Source organism: Megascapheus bottae, chromosome 18 (genome assembly GCF_031878675.1).
Source record: "Megascapheus bottae isolate mThoBot1 chromosome 18, mThoBot2.hap1, whole genome shotgun sequence".
Taxonomy (NCBI): domain Eukaryota; kingdom Metazoa; phylum Chordata; class Mammalia; order Rodentia; family Geomyidae; genus Megascapheus; species Megascapheus bottae.
This window is the reverse complement of record NC_143526.1, coordinates 3821688-3843584: the sequence shown is the minus strand read 5'-3', so window position 1 is coordinate 3843584 and position 21897 is coordinate 3821688. Positions and strand designations below refer to the sequence as shown.

The window sequence follows — 21897 nt, the reverse complement described above, 5'->3', positions numbered from 1 at the left end:
TTGGAGTAAAATAAACATAAAATATTATCAAAATCAAATCTTCAGGAGGGATCACTAATACACTATTGGTGGGAGTGCAAACTTGTTCAACCACGATGGAAAGCAGTATGGTGGTTCCTCAAAAGACTAAACATAGAGCTCCCCTATGACCCAGCAATTCCACTACTTGGCATTTACCCAATCGTCCAGAAACAAGGACATACTAAATCCACTAGCATATCAATGTTCATTGCAGCACTATTTACCATAGCAAAGATAAGGAATCAACCCAGATGCCTCTCAGTTGATGAGTGGATCAACAAGATGTGGTACTTACACACAATGGAATTCTATGCTGCTGTCAGAATGAACAACATCACCCCATTTTTAAGGAAATGGAAAGCCTTAGAAAAAATCATATTAAGTGAAGTAATCCAGACTCAAAGGAACATAGGCTCAATGGTTTCCATCATTTGTCATAATCAGTTGAAACTTTGGGCTCTCCTAGCAGAGATTCACAATAGAGCAAAACCTAGATACATAAGGCCATATAATAGGATGGTAAAAGCACCCTTTCTTTCTTAAATCAGTCTCAGCAAGCTTCATTGATCCATTTTTCATTCATGTACATGAAGTTATTTTGACAATATTCACTTCTAGTGCCCTTCTCATTCATTCACTCACCACTTCCCACTAGTTACCCATCCCCCAGACAACATCTGTTTAACATTCTTGTATTCTTCTAAGTGTGGGTTAATTGTTCAAAGAGGTTTCACCACAGTATTTCACAAATGCATATACAGTATATAGTCAGAATGACTGCCTTGCTTATTCACACTTTCCTCAGCCCCTTATTCTTGTGTCATTCAACAACTTTTGGGAGTTTTGTTATCTATATTTAGAGATGTGCTTCCCTCTTATTTCAGTTGCCCAACTGCATCAGTTTCTGTAGAAAAAGTAATCTAAGCAATAAACACTAGATCCTGATGACTTGAGTAACTAGAGAACCCACAAGTGAATTTTACAATAGCAGTAGCCTGGATCATATCATTTTAATTCCTAGCATAGAACAATATAACCAGATAATTGTGTTTCTGTTCCCTTACCATTATTTCAATATCTCAGTTACAAAATTAGCAACATTAGCAAAAGCCTATATACTAAATAACAGGGTTTGGGGTCATCACATAGTTTTTCTGCAAACACAGCTTTTCAGGTAATATTTCCATTTATAAAATTCAGGCAATTTTCACAGGAGTCAATACTGATAGTGATTTATCGTATGATGCTACACCAGTAGTATATTCATAAAACAGCTCTCCAGTAAAAGAATTCTTGATTCATAGCATTTGTTGATTCTCAAGTGATAAATTCTCCAACTCTTTCCAACTTGAGCCACCAAATCTTTAACAAATCATTCACAAAATTTTGAGATATTTACCCATTGACACCAGTGCACTGGTCAGAAGCAACTTCAGCTCACCAGTGACTCCACAATGAAACACTAGGGAAAAACAAAACCAAAAACCTCAATCCATTCTTGAGAAAGAGGAACCTGTGGTCTCGAGGAAAAAATGATTTTCTTGAAGATCATACAATGTCCAAGCAAATCTGAATATCCAGGACTCTATAACCACTGTCCTCATCAGTAAGCAATCCTCACGTGTTATGGAGAGATATGTTTCTCAGAGCCATGACATGAAAACCAGAGCCTCTTCTATGGGTATGTAGTTTATACCCTCTATCTAGACATCTCAGCAAGCTCCACTCATAGGCTAGAACAACAAGAGTCTTTCCTTCACGCCCACAAATAACTTCTTTTTAACGAATGAGATTCAAATATGGATTGAAGATAAGTGTTATTCTTTTCCATCAACATGTTTTGAGATGGTTTACTTGGAAATTTATTCTAATCTCCTCTCTTTCTTATTTTCAAAGACCTTAATTTCCAACAGTTTTAGGCTATTCTAACAACAAATCAAACCATTTATCTTCTGATTCTCAGCCTCAGTATTTTGTTAGCAAAATCTAAATACATTCACATGCTTTTACACATCCTTTTAACATTTATTTCACAAAACAACTTTTTCTAAATTAATACTTGTTTTGAAGGCCTTGCTTTACTTCTGCAGTCAGTAGCAACAGGGTTTCTTTAAAAAAATAGGAACCCTGATTTATTTATTATTATTATTATTATTATTATTAATAATCCTAGAGCTTGAACTCAGCACCAGGGCACAGTCCTTGGACACTTTTTTTGCTCAAGGCTTGAGCACTCTGACAGCCCTAACACCACTTCCAGCTTTTTCTGTGTATGTGATTCCCAGGAATCGAACCCAGGGGCTTCGAGCATGCTAGATGAGCACACTACCACTAGGCCACACTCCCAGCGGCAACAAGGTTTCTTAACTTAGGTACATCCACAACATTGTCAACTGAGTAGTATATTTGTGCCTCTGTTTCTCTGCTAATCAGGTGTTTTGCTATGAACTCCTATTGCTACAATCAAAAATGGAAACAAATAAATATCATCAACTGTGTTTTCCTCTTCTCGTATTTTAGAGGTTGGAAATTTTACAAAATTAATATTTTATTACCTTTCTTATAACGACATTACAAAAGCAAAAAGGAACAATTGAACAGTTGCTTCTCTAAATTAAAAAATACTCAGCTAAGGGACAAATGACAAATATCTGTAATGACGGTATGTTGAAAGAAAAGAAATCAGGACACTCTAAAAAAAAGATGAGTATATGATTCTTAATTCATTATTCCATATTAATTTTATTTGGAGGATAAATGCAAATATGTTAATATATTTGCACAGCAAATAACATAAGTGCTAGTAGAAAACAACAGATGGATAAAACATTTTGGAAGAGAAGTTAATTATTTCCACATTTCCTAGGAAATATAAAATTCCTGTTCTTGGTTTTGGTGGGAGACAGCTTAGTAGACTTGGTCGTAGATGTCTTAAAGAGTCTGGAGGGCTGAATTAATAATGTTATGTGGTTTTGGTTGAATCTGCACTCACAGAACACTGACCAGAAAAGCTCGAAACACAGAAATCATTACCCTGCAGTCAACTTTCACTAATGTAAGTCGAGGAAAGCAAAGTCTCACCTTTGTCTGCATCAGCCACATGGTTGAGACTTTAACACGCATGAACTCATCAGCCACTCTACAACTGTCTGCAAAGCCTTCATTTCTGCTCTAATGCAATGAATCCCACTTCTCTGAAGTCAATGGGGGTTACACATCAAATCCTCCCCCTGAGACTCCAGAACTGGTGGCCTGCTGCCCACACTGGCACCGTGCAAATGAGAAATGACCCAGAGCACCTGGAGACACTTACGGTTGGCACAGTTTGATGAGGTCCTGGTCAGTAGTCCCTGGTGGAAGGCCTCGAATGTACAGGTTGGTTTTACTCAACTGTTCCCCGCTGCTGTTGCTGCTGCTGTTGTTGCTGCTGCTGTTTGTGCTGGGGCTGGGAGGAGCCATGGGGTGGGGAGCTGGTGCATAGGACTGCTGCAAACAGAAAGAGCTGTTACTGGAAAAACAAGCAAGCACACCTGTTCCCAGTCCAGCAGTGTAACTTGAAAGCAAACAAGCCTCTCTCTTTCCCCTCCCCAAACACACACACACACACACACACACACACACACACACACACACACACACACACTGATGCCTTATTATGCCTCTAAGAACATCATTTTGGATCTACTTTTGAACCATCATAAGTCAGCCATGAATGGGACAAAAGAAGTTATGAAGTGCTCCTGGCCAAATCGTATTAGTTTTGAACTTGTCCTAGACAATCCGGACTATCCTAACACTTGAGCAAGAACATATCATCTGCCTTCCTAACAAAATAAAATAGTTGTCGTGGTAATGTACAAACCCTCCCTAGCTTTACCTCTAATAGCTCTGTCCTTTTGAGAGGTGGAGTGGGATTTGGATAGATGGGGTTGAGAGAAAGATGGAAGGAGTGACACTGATGAAGATGCAATGTAGTCATAAATTGACATGTTGAATTGAAACCACTTTATATGACTACTTAAAGATAATGAACATAAATACATGAGAGAGATGGAGAAGAGAGAGAGAAAACTAATCTAATTCTAATTTCCTGATTGCTGCAGTTCAGGTTCAATTTCTGACTTGAAGAAATCATTCTTTCAGTGCTAGTGGCTCATGCCATAATCTTAACTACTTAGGAGGCTGAGATCTGAGGATCACAGTTTGAAGCCAGCCCAGTGAGACCAATCTGATAGACTTTCCATCAACCAACAACATGCCAAAAGTGGAGTTGTGGCTCAAATGTCAGAATGTCACTCTGGAACAGAAAAGCCAGGTCAGAGCTTGAATGCCTGAGTTCAAGCCCCACCTCACCCAAAAAAGGTAAAGAAATAAAGACAGATGAAAGAAAGGGAAGTGGGAAAGGAGAAGGGAGAGGAAGGAAGGAAGGAAAACCAAAATGAAAGAGTAAAAGAAGGAAAGGAATATTCTACAGATTCTACAAATGACAGAACAAATGAGTAAACTAGAGTCCACCTCATATGCCTTCCCTAATCCTAAAACTGCTTCCATATCCTTATTGCTTCTTGTTTGTAAGACTGGGCCATCACTCTCTCTTCTCTCTGATTCTTTAAATTACTCTAAGCCAGGGTATCAAACACAGGGAATATGCAGAGGAAAATGTAGACCTTCTCGGGATACAGACATAACCACTGTAGGACGGTGGGACAGCATTCTTAACGTTGGCCCACTATACTCTAGTCAGACCTTAAGTGAAATGATCAAATATATTTTCAGATATTGCCAAATGTTCCCTGCTTCTCTGCACACTAAAGGACCTTCCTCATAATCAGTCACATCATTTTATGTCAAGATTAAAATAATAAAAGACACCACCAAATTTGACATGTCCAGAGTGAAGGCATGCATAATATAGATGTCAAGATTAGTTTTTACTTATTATTTTCAATTTTTTAATGTTTCTTTTTTATATTGAAGGTGATGTATGGAAGGGTTATAGTTAATAAGATCATTAATTTCTTTCTTTTCCTTTCTTTTTTTTTTGGATGGTCTTTGGGCTTGAACTCAGGGACTGGGCTCTGTGCCTCTCTGCGCTCAAGGCTAATGTGACTTTTAAAAGTAGTTTCTTGGAATAAGAGTCTTGGGAAGGGCTGGGAGTTTGGCTGAGTGATAGACTGCTTGCCTAGCATGCATAAAGACCTGGGTTTGAGTCCTGGGTACCACATACACAGAAAAAGCTGAAAGTGGTGCTGTGGCTCAAGGGGTTAAGCTTGGGCTTGAGAAAGCCCTAGGAAAGTGCTCAGGCTCTGAGTTCAAGCCTCAGGACTAGTTAAAAAATAGTCTTGCGGACTTTTCTGTCCTGTCTGTCTTTGAACCGCGATCTCTTCTGACCTTAACCTCCTGAGTAACTAGGATTGCCGATCTGGGCCACCCACACCTGGCACCCACACCTGTTTTCTATGACTCCCCTTCCCCCCTGCCCTCCCCCTTTCTCCTTGCAACAAGCTGTTCATTTCCATTTAGTGTCTTGTGAGTATTGCTGGGGCATTGGTTCTCTTTTGTCCCATTGTTTCTGTGATTCCCCTCCCTTCCCTATATCAGATAAATTCATACACAGGACAAAGGGTACCAAAATTAAAAACTGATGACAGGCAATAAACCAAAGGAAAGAAATAACTGAAAACACTACACACACACACACACACACACACACACACACACACACCTCTTGATTCCATATCTTGGAGTCCATTTCAATAAGCCTCATTTTATATGGTCATATATACAACTATTGAGTTATTGTGATTCTCTGCTCAATTTTTTTTTATCTGAGGATATTCAAAGTTCTAGAATTATACTGCCTAAACTCAGTTATGAGTTATTGCTGTACCTTTTGTTGCATATATTATCTTTGGACAGTAATTTAATCACCCTGAGATTCAATAATCTCATTATTAAGATAATAATAATAATAATAATAATAGTAATAGTAATAATATCCTGGGACCAATGTTGTATCACATACCAGTAATTTCAGCTAGTTGGGGGTCCAGATGGGTGGACTTTGATTTTTGATCAGTGCAGGTAAAAGTTAAGTAACTCTATGTCAAAACAATCTGGGTTTTGTCAGCTATGCTTATGGTTTCAGCTACTCCAGAGACAGAGGTAGAAGCCCCATAGTCCAAAGTTGCACAAAATAATGTTAATGCCAGTTAAGGTTACTATCTGTAAAGTAACCAAAGGATTGGGGATTCAGCTTAAGCTGTAGAGTACTTGCTATAGCAAGCACAAGACCTTGAGTTAAATCTTCAGTACTGCAATAAGAAAATAGTAAGGTTCTATGTCATCGAGTCTAAAAAGGCTTTGAGCTTATGTAAAAAATGGTTTCTGTAAATTACCAACTGCATAATCAATTAATAATAATAATGATGCTAATATTTGTAAGACTGTTTTGCCATTCATAGTACTCTACACAACTACCTCAGTTTGCCTTAAGTATAACACAGACTGGACCTCAAGGCATAAAGATGAGAGAGGAGATTGAACTGAGTTTAAACCTAAAGACTTATTTAGCAAGGTTAGGACGTTGTGCCAAACAGCAAGAATGAGGAACAGTAAGTGATACTAGCCATTCACATATCAACTTCCTCTGCCTTCTGTGCCTGGCTCATATTTCCAAGGCCTCTAACAGGGTGTTTCTCGAAGTCCAACAAAGTGCAGCTTGCTGCATGTTCTTCCTTTTCCTAGATTCCCACTGTGCCTGCTCATCATTCTCAATCCATTGCCTTAGGCATCACAGCCCTGTCTTTCAGCTTCCCCACTGAAGAACATGGCTTCATCTGTTCCCTCATTCTTGACCTCATAGTTCACCAAAATGTCTGACCTCCCTTCCTCTTCCTACGCTAGGGTCAACACCATCTGTTTACACAGGCTTCAAACTTCCTCTCTGGCCTCCTTTTCCCTCCTACTTCTCTTTTGACAACTGACAGATTCATTGGAATGGTGAAGAGGAGAGAAAGGAGTAACAAAACTGTCCATTGCAAGTGCAACCTAGAAATGGTAGAGAAGGAAGAAAGCAAATATGACAGGCTATAGGCTCAGGGCCACTACCACAGTTTTAGAAATAAACTTCTTCTCTTCTTCAGTTTAACGTAATGAATATAGTATTAGCATTATTAATACAGAATTTAGAGCTAGGCACTGGTGGCTCATGCCTGTAACCCTAGCTATTTAGGAGGTTGAGATCTGAAAATCTGAGGATTGAGATTTAATCTCAGCCAAGGCAGGAAAGTCTGTGAGACTCCTGTCTCCAATTAAATCAGCGAAGAACCAAGCTGTAGCTCAAATGACAGAGGCCTACCCTTGAGCAAATTAGTTATGTGAGATCATGAGGCCCTGAGTTTAAGCCCCAGTACTACCACAAAATAATAAGTATGTGACTGAATAAGTGAATGAATGAATGTACAATTTAATTTAAAATAATTTTTGTAAATGTAGATTTACAAAAGAAAATGTGTTCTTTCTCTTTGTATTTGAATTTAATGGCATAATCCCATTCCATTTTGACATTTAACATCTTCATAACACTAAAGCCTCTTTCCTCAAATAACAAATTAGGACTGACTTCATGACCCAATGCATTCTGTTTCACCCCTTGGATAACCACATTTAATTCTTTTTTCCAAGCCTTCCAACACAGTGGCGATCGGTAGGTGCTGGCTGAAATGGCTTCATGGGTCATTGTATCTCACAATGGGTCACATGGTCTTTATCTGTTATGCTTTATTCTTTTAAAATTCCCAGGACTTTGTAAAGCTGTTTGCTGCCACTTTTCACCTCTTCTCTCGCTACATTCTTTGAATTCCATCCTGTACTCACACTTCTTTTAAAAATGAGACTTTGTTTAAAGCAATTTTTCTCCTTGTAGAGCCTTTAAAAACCACCAGGGAGCCAGAAAAATGTCTCCAGCTTTAAGTATAACAGATCAGATAGACTAGTGCAGACAGCGCCCTTGGCTGATCAAATAAGAGAGAGTCTGTATGGCATGATCAATACGTGTTTACTTAATTCCCCTTTTCCCTAGGGCTCTTTGCAAGCATTTCCATAGCCAGAACACCATTTAGCAAATTGCATGATGTCCAAAATCATAAATGTGCCTTCCAACAGGCCTAATGCATTCACTGGACAAACCAAACAAACAAATAACAACAAGTAAAACTCAGAAGAGTTAAAAAAAACTTGAGATGAAGACAGGAAAATATGAAATATGTGTGTGTGGAAGTGACATGTGTACTTTATAAATGGGAAAGAAAGCACCAGATTCCAGAAGGGGGCATTTCTAAAGCAATTTGAAAAAGTTAACAACTAAAGATGATGTATCTCCCTCCCTCCCTCCTTCCCTCCTTCCTTCCTTCCTTTCTTCCTTCCTTCCTTCTTTCCTTCCTTCCTTCCTTCCCTCCTTCTTTCCTGTGACAGTACTGACGTTTGAACTCAGGAACTCAGGGCATAGCACTCTCATTTGGCTTTTTCACTCAAGACTGGTAGGCTACCACTTTGAACCATACTTATAGCTCAGGTTTTGCTGCTTAAATGGAGTCTCTCAAACTTTCTTGCCTGGACTGATGTCAAACTTTGATTCTCAAATCTCTGCCACCTCAGTAGGCAGGATCACTGGCATGATCCAGAGCCAGAATCTATGGTGGCTTTTTGCATTCTGTCTTGGATGTAAATTCCAGAAATTCTGATAAGGGAGAAAGATTTCTCAGAGTTATTGAATCAATCAATTCACTGACTTTAATACACAATCTGGGGCACTTATCTTTAATCTTTCATTTATCTAGTAAGTGAACCCTGTGACCAAGGTAGCAATAAACATTGTAACTCATTCATTGTTTTTAAGAAGCACTCATCCCTTCTTTCCCACCCATTTTCAAATAGCATCCTTTATTGAACACCACATTGGTACCAAAATGCCTGGCAAATGCACAAACCTAAATAGATTAATTTGTGAAAAAAAATCAAAACCAAACAAAGGCATGTCAATGATCTTCAGAAGTTAATGTGTCCCAACAGCCATGGGTTTTTTTTTTGTTGTCGTTTTTGTTTCTATTGAAGTGTCTCCTCTGCCTCCTTTCTAAGTGCTTTCTTTCTAGACAGATTTGAAATTTTATCACTGAGGAGCCCTAAAATTATTTTGAATTACTAAGGAAGCATTTTAAAAATGTTAGCAAAAAACACATTTTCCTTCAGATAAGATAGACTTTGTTCTACTGTTCAAAGTCACATTGTATAAATCCAGTTTATGAGCTGGAGGACTTGTCCTGAGGAGTTCCTCTGGGAGTATGTCCTCTGCTTTAAGAGGAGAAAATCTTGCTGTGGAGCTATTGCACAGTCAGAAATGGGCTCTGAATAGGCCTGACACAGGCAAAGGTCCTCTTGAAGCTCCACATGTTTGGCTGGTGCCCAGAAACCCAAGGCATAATGGGTGGAGAGGGAAGGCCCTGGTAAGAGGTGAAGGTCAGTGAGGCACTAGAAAAGAATGAGGTAAGCACTGGACTGTTTTTTTTCCTTTTTGTCTTTTATTTAAGTAGTTGTACAAAGAAATTGCCATTAAACAAAGAAGCTTATGAATTAAACATATCTTGATCAATGTCACCTCTTTAAACATTTTCAGCCATCCCTCCCTTCCCTGCTCTTTTCCTCTTATTTCCTTAATGTTGTAGGAGGGCTGCATGCAGCCCTCTTCTCTTCAGCTGTCGACCCCTTTCCCATTGACTCCACCCCTTTTGAGTACCCACTTCCTATTTTACCATACTTTGAGTTCTCTCTTGAATCTGCTGTATTTCAGCCAGTGTGTTCATATACACTTGCCTAGAACCCAATCTAGTGAGAAAGACACTATTTCTCTCATTTTGCATTTGAGAAAATGGAGACACAGAAAGGGTAAATGACTTTGTCAAGGTCACACAGCTCCAGCATAGATTTGAGCCCAGTGCAGATGATTCTTCACAATACAAAAGAACTTCACATGTTTGTGTTATTTTTGTGGGCACCAATAGCATGAGAGTGGTGGGTAAGGGTGTGAGATGGAAGTTCTGTAGTCACCACCTGTGATCAGGAAGCAAAGATAGGAGTAACAGCAGATATCCCAAATCTCTTCCTTTCATCAGAATGTAAATGAAGTGTGTGTGTGTGTGTGTGTGTGTGTGTGTGTGTGTGTGTGTGTGTGTACCCATATGTACTCGCATGGTAGCATTATACTGGGGCTTGAACTCAGGGCCTTATAAACTTTGCTTTTTATTTTTCCTTTTGCCAATCCTGAGGCTTGAACTCAGGCCTGAGCACTGTCATTGAACTTTCTCAAGACTAGTGTTCTACTTCTTGAGCCACAGCACCACTTTCAACTTTTTTTGTTTATGCAGTACTGAGGAATCAACCCAGGTTTCCTGCATGCTAGGCAAACACTCTACCATTAGGCCACATTCCCTGCCTTACTCTTGGCGTTTTTGCTCAAGGTTGGTCCTCTACCTCTCAAATCATGCCAGGATTTTTGCTGGTTAACTGGAAATACCAGTCTCAGATTTTTCTGCTTGGGCTGGCATTGAACTCTAATCTTCCTATCTCAACTTCCAGAGTAGCTAGGCTTACCAAGGTGAGCCAGTGGTGCCCAGAAGAATGAAATCTATCCTAAAATTTAATTTCAGGTGGCAAGTCATATTAGAAGTTTTTCAGATATTGTCACCCATGATTATTTGTCAAAACTCATGGGTTTTTTTAAATTTAACAACAGCAAAATGAGCTGGCTTGTAGAGCATCCTAAACAGCTGATTCATTTATTATGCTTTGTTAATCTTCCCCATTGTCAGGTTTGAAAACTGCACCAACCCCTATCCTTCTCTGTTCTTGTAAAATATGTAGCTGTCTGTGTAGGGTTTTGTTTGTTTTTCTTCCTGTCTGCATTGTAGAGGTAGATTATACGGAGATATGAATTTGTTTTAATAGAAAACATTTGGTAATACAATAAATGTTGCTCATATAACATCAATAAGGTAAAGAGAATCATAAACAAATCATCTTTCAGACAATGTCAAACTTGATGGGAGAAACATCTGTCTGCAGGCAGAGTTATGATACATTTTAAACCAGAGTTCTCATCTTTGCCTCTATTGATTTTTTTTACAAGGCAACCCTTTGCTGTAGGGAGTTTTATTGTATATTGTAGTTAATAACATCTTAATTTTTTATCTACTAAATCCAGATGCACTGTCCTCTTGCAACTTGTGACCATCAAAAATGTCTTTAAGCTGGGTACAGTGGCTCAAGCCAATAATCCTAGCTACTTGGGAAGCCGAGATGAGAGGTAGTGAGTGACTTGAGATGAACCTGGACATACTACATAAAACCAGAAAGCTGCATCTCAATAAACATGGTGGCATGCATTATCATCCCCAGCAACAAATGGGCAGCACACATCCCTAGAACATATGGGAAGTACTGCAACCTAGGCTGGCTATGACCTGAAAATATTATCTCAAAAATAACCAAGTTAGGCCAGGAGTTGGTAGCTCATAATAATAAACCTAGCCACTTAGGCTTAGATCTGGAGGATTAAGGTCCAAGACCAGCCTAAGTAGAAAAGTTCGATAGATTTCATAATCAAAATAATCAGTCTGAAGTAGGAACAGAAGGTAGGGCTCAAGTGGCAGAGCATCAGTTGAGAAGTGTGAAGACCTGGGCTACTGTCCATAAAACAAATATAGAGAAAGTAAATATAAAATAAATATAAACAAAGCAAACCAAGCTAGAAGTATAGCTCAAGTAGTAAAAGTACCTGCTTTCCATCAAATGCAAAGCCTTGAGGCTCTGAGTTCAATGCCTAATACACAAACACACACACACAATCATCAGATATTACCAAATGTCCCCAGAAAATGTAGAAAGGATGAATCAATATTTTCAACAAACAGCTTTTTTTCCTTGAAAACTGAGGACCCACCATAAAGTAATACTAACTCAATGGTCTAAGAGAAATATTTCATTGACAATCCCATCACTAAATCAAAGTTTTTGTTTTTGTTTTTGTTTTTGTGCCAGTTCTGGGACTTGAACTTAGGGTACAGGTGCTGTCCTTTAGCTTATATGGTAAGACTAGAGCTCTACTCTTTGAGTCATAGCTACACTTCTGGTTTTTTTCCAGTTAATTGCAGGTAAGAATTTAAAGGACTTTCCTTCTCAGGCTGGCTTTGAACCATAATCCTCAGATTACAATCTTTTGAGGAGTTAGAATTACAAGTATGAGCCACCAGTGCCTGGCAAAGTTCACCTCTTACTCCAAGTACTTAGAGTATTTACATTACTCCTCCAAGATACTAGTATATCACATTTCATTTGCAGTAGACTATGTCTAAAGCATACTTCTCCCACTGATTGAAATATACCTCTTTCGCAAAGAGAATGTTAAATATTTTTGCATGCAATTCTTCTTGGCCAGGATTCATAGAGTCCAAGTGCCAAAATTCCGTCAGCTCTCCCATTGGCATCTGGCTGCTAGCAGGACCTGGAGGCAGTTGGTGTGGTGGTTTGGAGGAGCTGTGTTCCCCTGCATATAGCAGTCTATGTTGCTGATGGTCTCCAAAATTTGTGTTTGTTTGTTCACTTGTTTTGTTACTCTATCTCTAGAGTAATAGAATTTGTACTCTTTTATTCACTCAAAGATAAAGCCCTGGATAAAATCTCTCATGGGACTGACATGCCAGTTCTTTTCCTATTCCAGAATGAATACAAATTACAATCCAGTCTTAAATCATAAATGGTTTGGCCTGCATGTACATCGGTAATCTATTGCTGAGTTTATAATACTGCTACCTGCTCTTGGATCCTTGTAATCAGACAATGTAATCGCCACACAACTTGCTTCTGCAGTCCTCTCCTTGTGTATGACACATGACAGACTGAACACAGTAAGAACTCTGGTAGTCACTGGTGTGTCTATAATATCATCCAGTGAAGGTTCAGGTGAGCACGGTCCATCTAAACATCAACAAATACTTCTGAAATCATATCTAAGGCAAGCCATGCAATTTTAGCCACAGTTTCATGAACCTTTATAATTTCATGCTAGGCAATTGCTTCTCCATTATCTATAATACAACTAGGGAAAACAATTGCTTCAATTATGTCTTTCATAATAAAGTTTGGTGGAAACTTGCCCTTTTTCTATTTTCCCTATGCATAGCTCAGATATGGAAATGAGCAGTAGGAATGGAAAGTGCTCACAAAAGAACATCCCTTTTCAATTGGGCAGACATTACCTTCTGTCAACAATCAGAACATGGTATTTGAAAGCCTTAGATCACCAGCTGAGAATGCTGCTACTGCTACTAACTAGACTCTTCAACTTCCTATCAAAGGACAGGTGGATATTGATTGTTTTGCTTTATGTATATAAGTTACAAATGAAACATTTAGCATACTCCTCAGCAAGGATGGTTTTAATTTTATGACCACCCTCCTCCTCCTCTTCCTCCTCCTCCTCCTCCTCCTCCTCCTCCTCCTCCTCCTCCTCCTCCTCCTTCTCCTCCTCCTCCTCCTTCTCCTTCTCTTTCTCCTTCTTTTTCTGCTCCTCATCACCATGAAAGGGCAATCCTGACAACAAACTCTATAGTTTCTGCTCTAATTGCAATAATTTACCCTGAATGAAGCACAGTAAGAGATAATTATTTTTTTTAAGTTTGGGAGTGGGCCAGGAGTTTGGCCTAGTGGTAGAGTGCTTGCCTAGCATGCATGAAGCCAAAGGTTCTATTCCTCAGAAGCACGTCCATAGAAAAAAGCCAGAAGTGGTGCAGTGACTCAAGTGGTAGAGTGCTAGCCTTGAGAAAACAAAAGGACAGTGATCATGCCCTAAGTCCAAGCCCAGGACTGGCAAATAAATAAATGAAAATTTAAAAATAAAAGTTTGGAGCAACTGTACTTAAACCTTAATGTGATAACTAAGCTGTGATGAAATAGTCATTTTGGAAGAAATAACTAGTTTCCACATATTTACAAATAACTACTTGGTTTTTGTCAAGTTTCTGTGAGATTAAGATTTCCTTTGTTCTCAATATTAGCTTGAAAACATCAGTAGATTGCATAATTGCATAGTGTTCTGTGCCATTAATAGGATTAAAGTTTCAATGCCATTTTAGAGTTTCAGATATTAAAAGACTTTATAAATATGTGAATCTTGGAAATATACTAAAATAGTTATTTTCTCAGTTTAAGCACTAGGCACAAAATTTATTAGTAAATTTGTAAGCAAAGAAAAGAGAGCTGCTATAAGTGATGCTAACAGTCTTCCATAAAAATTGCCAATTGTCCAAATGCCTGGGACATCAGGTCTTCTTCCTTTAATATGAATGTCTTGATCTCTTTAGAGAAAAGCAAGCACTAATACATACAACAAAATTTTAGGTGTCCCTGGCACTAGTCTTTTGCTATGAAAATGCCCCAACTAGCTTATGAAGCTAATAATAATAAAGATTAGTACTTATGGGAACATGAGCAGGATTGGTTCCCTGGGTAGAGACTGCAATGTCAGCCACATTATGAACAATGCCTCGTAGCATTAGGGTATTCCCCAGAAATAGAGATAGTGAGCATAATTCTTGAATGGAAACTTTCCAATCTGTCTATGGAATACCTCAGAGATTGGTCCCAAAACCAGCCTTTAAGGTGGTCTGAATCACTAGGTAAACACGGAAAACGCCACCGAGCATTGTTGGCTTAGTCTTCTAATCACAGCTACTCAGGAGACTAAGATGTGATGATTGCAGTTTGAAACCAACCTTAGTTAGAAAGTCTGTGAAACTGTATTTCAATTTCACCAACCAAAAGTGGGAAGTAGAAGTATGCCTTAGGCACCGTGCCAGGTTTGAGTGAAAAAGCTAAAGGACCTTTCCCAGGCTCTGATTTTAAACCTCAGTACAGGGAGACACAAACATGCATATAACCAAACAAAATAAAACACAAAAACACCCAACAACCGAAAAGAAAAACCACCAAAAGATCTGTTAGGATGATATTTACAACTAAATGAGCTATTCTAATGTTTCCTATTTTCGTCATCCACCTCATGGCTCTATATATAGTAAGTCACTTTTTCCAACCAATGCATTATTTTTATATGAACCAACCCTATTAAATATATATGTTCATACTTTTATAAGAACCAATCATATTGCATTTTGGTTACTGATAGTTCATGAATGGCAGAGAAAAGCATTTGTTTCTTATCATGAATAATAAGTCTCATTATCAATAACAGATCATCAAAGTAAAGTGGTTCTTGCTAGAGTGATCAGTGTGTTTTCCAAGTAGATGATATTATAACATTGCAATCAAATTTAATTTCATTGTTTAGGTTTCCATCTCAGTCCCAAATGCCTTCAGTACGTACCTAACCCCTCTCCCTAGAACTCACATTCACAACACCTTTTGGTGACATCTGCTTATATGCCTCATCCTGCCTTCTTTCACTCCCAACCTAGACTAGATTTTTGGTTGACTTGATTGTGGGAAAATGGCTCACTATTTACATAATCAGGGATTCTGTGACTGAAAAAGGAAACTTGGAAAATGTTTACCTTAAAAACTGGGCCACGTTTTCAGCTAAGTGAAGATTCATTAATGACTATACCAGGAAACAAAAATAAATGAGATTTCCAAAGCAAAACCATGGGGATATGGTCACCCCCTTTATTTGCTTTCTGGTTCACAAAATCACAGCCATTTCTCTAGGATCATTTAGAGTTGTGTTACTTTCATGGTGTTTCTTTCCATTACTTTAGCCTTATTTCTTTTTCTCTTTCTTCAGTTTTTGCAAAATCAACAACAGATCATAAAATAATTAAGAATGATAATAATGGCCGCATATGAGACACATATTATAAACTGAGCATGGATTATTATTTCCTGATCACAGAACTCTTGGAAGTAAGGGCTATTGTAGTCATCATGTTGACCCAGATAACAGTGAGGCCCAAGGAAATGAATTTTCAAGGGTGTCTAGCTACTCAGAAACATACCTAGGACCTGAAGCTAGGCAATTAATCACCATTCTAACTCTAAGTGTTCAAATAATAGTACAGCTATTGAAATTTAAATATAATTAACTACAATTAAACTAATGATTCAGTTCTTCTGCTATAGTAGTCATATATCTTCTGCTGTAAAACAGACATGAGAATTGAATGTTAGGTCCCCAGAGAACATTTCCATCTTTCCAGAAAGTTCAAGCGGGCAGTGATGAGGCATAACATTCTGACAGTCACATATCTCCCATACAAATACTTCTGAAAAGATAGGTTTCCAGGATCTATCCTGCTACTCGGGGGTTTGGGCGATTTTTGTCCAAGTGCAATTATTGTTTTGTTGGTGGTGGTCATAGTGATGGGCATTGGTACTTGAAATCTCAAACCTAGTGCTATAACCCTTTTTTATTAAATTTTTTGGCAGTCCTGGGGCTTGAACTCAGGGTCTGAGCACTGTCCTCGGTTGTCCTTAAGGCTAGCTTTCTACCACTTGAGCCACAGCACCATTTTCAGCTTTTTCTATATATGTGGTACCAAGGAATGGAACATGGTTCTTCATATATGCTAGGAAAGCACTCTACCACTACGGCAAACTCCCAGCCTCTGGTACTATAACTTTTAAGCCATAACCCCACTTAAGTTTTTGTTGTTTAACTGGAGATAAGAATTCTACTAATATTTCTGTTTGGCATCCTCAGTTTTCAGCTTTCTGGGGAACTAGGATTATATCTCTGACCAATAGCATTTGGTTTTTAATGTGTAATTATTCTTACTCCAATGGAGGCCATAATAAAGTTCATCACCCTCCACACAGAAGCAATGGATCTAATATTTTAGCATATAAAACCTTTCTTCACCAACCATACAACAGACAAAGGCCTCATATCTAAAATATATCAACAGCTCAAAAAATTGAATCAATCCAAAACTAATCTCCAAAGTAACAACTATCCCATTAAAAGATGGGCCAAAGACTTAAAGAGAGTCTTCTCTGAAGAAGAAACAAAAATGGCCTATAAACACATGAAGAAATGCTCAACATCTCTGGTCATAAAAGAAATGCAAATCAAAACAACTCTAAGATTCCACCTCACTCCAGTTAGAATGGCCAGGATCAAGAAAACTAATAACAACAGATGCTGGAGGGGATGTGGCCAGGAGGGATCACTACTACACTGTTGGTGGGAGTGCAAACTCATTCAACCACTATGGAAAGCAGTATGGCAGTTCCTCAAAAGACTAAACATAGAGCTCCCCTATGATCCAGTAATTCCACTACTTGGCATTTACCCAATCATCCAGAAACAAAGACATACTAAATCCACCAGCACAACAATGTTCATTGCAGCACTATTTACCATAGCAAAGATATGGAACCAACCTAGATGTCCCTCAGTTGATGAGTGGATCCACAAGATGTGGTATTTGTACACAATGGAATTCTATGCTGCTGTCAGAAAGAATGACATTGCCCATTTGTTAGGAAATGGAAAGACTTAGAAAAAATCATATTAAATGAAGTAAGCCAGACTCAAAGGAACTTAGGCTCAATGGTTTCCCTCATTTGTCATAATCAATAGAAACCTTGGGCTCTCCTACCAGAGATTTGCAATAGAGCAAAACCTTGATACAAAAGGCCACATAGTAGGACTCTAAATGAAAGGATCTCTAGGATATAGAAACATAAGCCATATAATGAATGATTGTTGTTCTTAAGGTACTATGTTATCTCTCATCTCCTTTGCTGTCCCTTGGTTATCTCATATTGTTACAGTATCTCACTTTGTTACCTGATATATTGGATATATTTGTATTTGGTTATTTGAAATTGGATAGGGAACGGGGGAAAAGAAGATGAGGGGTGGGGGTGGGGGGGAGGGAAATGGGGACCAAGACATGTTAAAGGGTATCAATGTATGGGAATTAATGCACCATCTATCTGGCAAATATCATGTAACCCTTCTATTAATTACAATAAAAAATATATAAAAAAATAAAAAAATAAATTAAAAAAACCTTTCTATGTTCAAGGTAGACATTATCAAAGAGATTCCAGACAGAATAAGATGTATTTTGGCAAGTTTTAAACAATAGTCAAAGTTTCATCTGTATTTTATTTTCATTTTACCTCTCTCTCTCTCTCTCTCTCTCTCTCTCTCTCTCTCTCTCTCTCTCTCTCTCTCACTCTCTCTCTCTCTTGCTCTCTCTTTCCTGGGGATTGAACTCAAGGATTTGTATTTTTGTTTACCTTTTTTTTTTGCCAGTCCTGGGCTTGAGCTCAGGGCCTGAGCACTGTCCTTGGACTTTCTCAAGGCTAGAGCTCTACCACTTGAGCCTCAGCACCACTTCCGGCTTTTTTCTATGTATGTGGTACCAAGGAATCAAACCCGGGTCTTCCTGCATGCTAGGCAAGCACTTTAACCACTAGGCCGAACTCCCAGCCCTTGTTTACCTTTTTTACTCAAGGCTGGCAGTCTATACTTGAGCCATACCTCAACATCAGGATTTTTGCTGGTTAATTGGGCTTAAGAATCTTGTGGATCTTTCTGCTCAGTTTTGCTTCAAATCCAGGTCCTCAAATATAAGCATCCTAAGTAGTTATTATAGGCATAATCCACTAGCTTCTGGCTTGCTTGCATTTTACAATTATTGGAATGGAGATAAAGGGAGGGACATGGGGAGGGAGAGAAGGAAGCAGGGGAGAACTAACAATTGGTAATAGTCGGTAGAGAATAAATGCTTTTCTCTTAGGCAAACTAGCTTCTTTCCTGTTCCACTGCACTTTCAATATTTTATATTAACATTCCTAAAAAGGACTGGAGCCTCCTGCCCTCCACATCACATGCTATTACACTGACTCTCCTTTCCTCTGAACAGAGACAAAGTAACAAAGAAAAATGCTTTCTTATAGTGAACTATCAGGGCAACTCAGCAGATTCATAAACCATAACCTATATTCCCTGACATAAAATAGTTTTGTTGTTTTATTAACCATTATGTTCATATTTTATTGATGCAGCAAAATTAAATGCAAGGAGAAATGAGGCATTTAGCGTCCTAAATCCAAGAAATTTGGACTATAAAGCATAATCATTTCCTCAAGAAGACAATACTAGAACACAGATCAAAAGTATGCCAGCAATTAATACAGGAAAAGTAATTGCTTCATTATAAAAATTGAAAGGAGTGCTTGCCCAGATAATTTTCTATAAATATACTTTCAACCTTTATTACATTTTGGCCCATGAGATGATAGCTATGAGAATATAACATGACTATTGTTATCAAATTTATTATAATTCTTATAATTAGATGACTTATCAAATATTTACAAATTCAAATTTTATTTCTCATATTTACAAACCTCTTTAAGGATATTTACCTTTTACAGTTCATTATAGATCAGTGCAACTTGTACCTTTGTGAATTTATCAGACTCATATGAACTAATCCAATTTATTTATTTACTTATTTTTGCCAGCAGTAGGGTCGCACACAAAACTTTCACGTTCTTGTTTGGCTTTTATACTCAAGATTGGTATTCTACCTCTTGAACCACATATCTACATCAGGCTTTTTGCTTTTAAGTAGAGATAGGAGTCTCTGGCATTATCTGCTCAGGCTAGCTTTGAAACTCGATCCTCAGATTTCAACCTCCTGAGTATCTATGATTGTAGGTGTGAGCCACCACACCTAGCAGACACATCTGATTTTCAATGCAACTTGACTTTTCCTGGAGGCATGGAGAATGAGCTACCTCCCCAATCATAAGATGAATCTACTTTCCACTTCTTGTCTTTTTTTTAGTGATTTTCAGACATTTTCTTTCAGTCCGTCAACAGATCTGACTGAACTCCACATATATGTTTTAAAACCTTATCATAACAAAGTAAAAAAAAAATCCCTTAATCCATTACAAACTGAAATTCTCTACACTATGAGTCAAGAAATATCTTTTTCATTGAATCTCAGCTTCAGTTACTCCTGATCTAGTCACTGATCATAATTGTCCCGAAACAAACTGATGAACAGATTCTCAGGATTTTATAAAGTAAATAAAAACTTTCTCAAATCAAGTATCCTTTGCATATATAAATTCTGGGGTAATAGGGACACATAGTTAAAGGTACCTTTTAAGATTAAGACAGAGCTTATTTGCCAGTGCAAAAAGCATATAGGTTAAATAACAGACTAATAAATGTCCATGCATGTAACTAAAATGAGTTTCAGATGAAGAAAATAAAAGCACTAACACTGAGAACCAAATAATTGTTTTTTTTTTAGTGTGAGCCTGCAAAAATATGTTGTGAGTAAACAATGGCTTAAAGTGTTTATTTTGGTTAAATTTTTGCTCTTAAATTTTAACAAGTTATATGATCTGTGTCATGAGGTAGCTGAAACAAATTGTGCATAGTGTAAAAATAAGTCATAGGGTGCTGGTGGCTCATGGCTGTAATCCTAGTTACTCAGGAGGATCAGGCTAGAGGATCATAGTTCAAAGCCATCCTGGAAAATTTGTGAGACACTTATATCCAAATAACTACAAAGAAGTCAGAAGTGGAGCTGTGACTCAAGGAGAAGAGTGCCAGCCTTGACTGAAAAAGCTAAACGACAGCACACAGACCCTACTTCTGGTATCAGCACACACACGCACGCACACACACACACACACACACACACACACACACACACACAAACATGCGTGCGCGTGCACTCAGGTGCAAAATAGAAATATATATACATTTTTTTTTGCCTGTCATGGGGCTTGAACTCTGGGCCTGGTTGCTGTCCCTGAGCTCTTCAGCCCAAGGCTACTACTGCCTTACCCCTTGAGCAACAGTGCCACTTCTGGTTTTCTGGTGGTTAATTAGTGCCCAGGCTGGCTTTGAACCTTGATCCTCAGAGCTCAGCCTCCTGGGTAGTTAAGATTACAGGTGTGAGCTACTGCATCCCCCTACATTTATGCAATCCAATGAATTGCTTTTCAGAGGACAGTTTGCTATTGTTAGTTCCTCTTTGCTTTGGAGAGCAGTAAGTAGAACTTGGTGTGCCACAATTAACAGCCTTTTGTAAGAACCTATCGCTATAGTTCTTTGCTTTTTCTATCATAGCCCCCAGGTTTTTCTGTTCACAGTGGAAGTCCAAAAAGAAAATGGTTTAGAACGAGAAATAGAGGGAAAGACAGGGAGGGAGGGAAGAAGAGAAGGAGGGAGGAAGGAAGGAAGGAAGCTAGTTTGGTTCAGAGCTTTGTTGCCTTTTGTCATGTAAGCACATAGCTATCTGAATCATCTAACAGTTCAACCACCCAATGAGGAAGCTTTTCAGACAGTGACAATCTGCTCTATCCAGAAGTACCTAGTTTTGGTGCTCCATTGTTCCCCACTACAGGTACAAGTGAAATAAGATAAAGCAAGCCAAAGAGTCCCATGCATGCATGGGGAAAGGCAGCCATGAGAACAATGAAAGGGCAAAAAAACAATGTATTTTTGTCCTGGTTCACCTGCTTAGATGGGAAGAAACCATGGAGAGTGTGTGGACAATGCACAAAAGAGATCTAGTAGTGTCTCTATTGCTTAGTAGAGGCAAAATGTGAGAATCATCAAAACTCCAGAGTCTGATTTCATTTTTCTAATTTTGTTGTTGCTGTTGTATGTTTTGAGGCAGGGTCTCACTAGGTACCCCAAATGAGCCTCAAATGGCAATCTACTATATAAGTTGCTATATGAACTACCATGAGGCTGCGATAGCTATTTTTTGAGGAAAGATGGTCAACAAGACAGCCTCCCTATGTTAGCTTACAGAGACA

At 38.4% G+C, this 21897-nt stretch overlaps 1 protein-coding gene across 5 annotated transcripts in view; it reads right to left on the bottom strand.

Annotated features, from left to right (window-relative positions):
- Positions 1-21897, bottom strand: part of Rbms3 (RNA binding motif single stranded interacting protein 3) — a 765138-nt gene that overhangs the window by 597682 nt on the left and 145559 nt on the right. For all 5 annotated transcript variants that reach the window (XM_090351790.1, XM_090351792.1, XM_090351794.1 and 2 more), the window contains exon 2: positions 3335-3507. In XM_090351790.1, coding sequence (XP_090207916.1) covers positions 3335-3507 — 173 coding nt within the window. The remainder of the gene's footprint in view (positions 1-3334; positions 3508-21897) is intronic.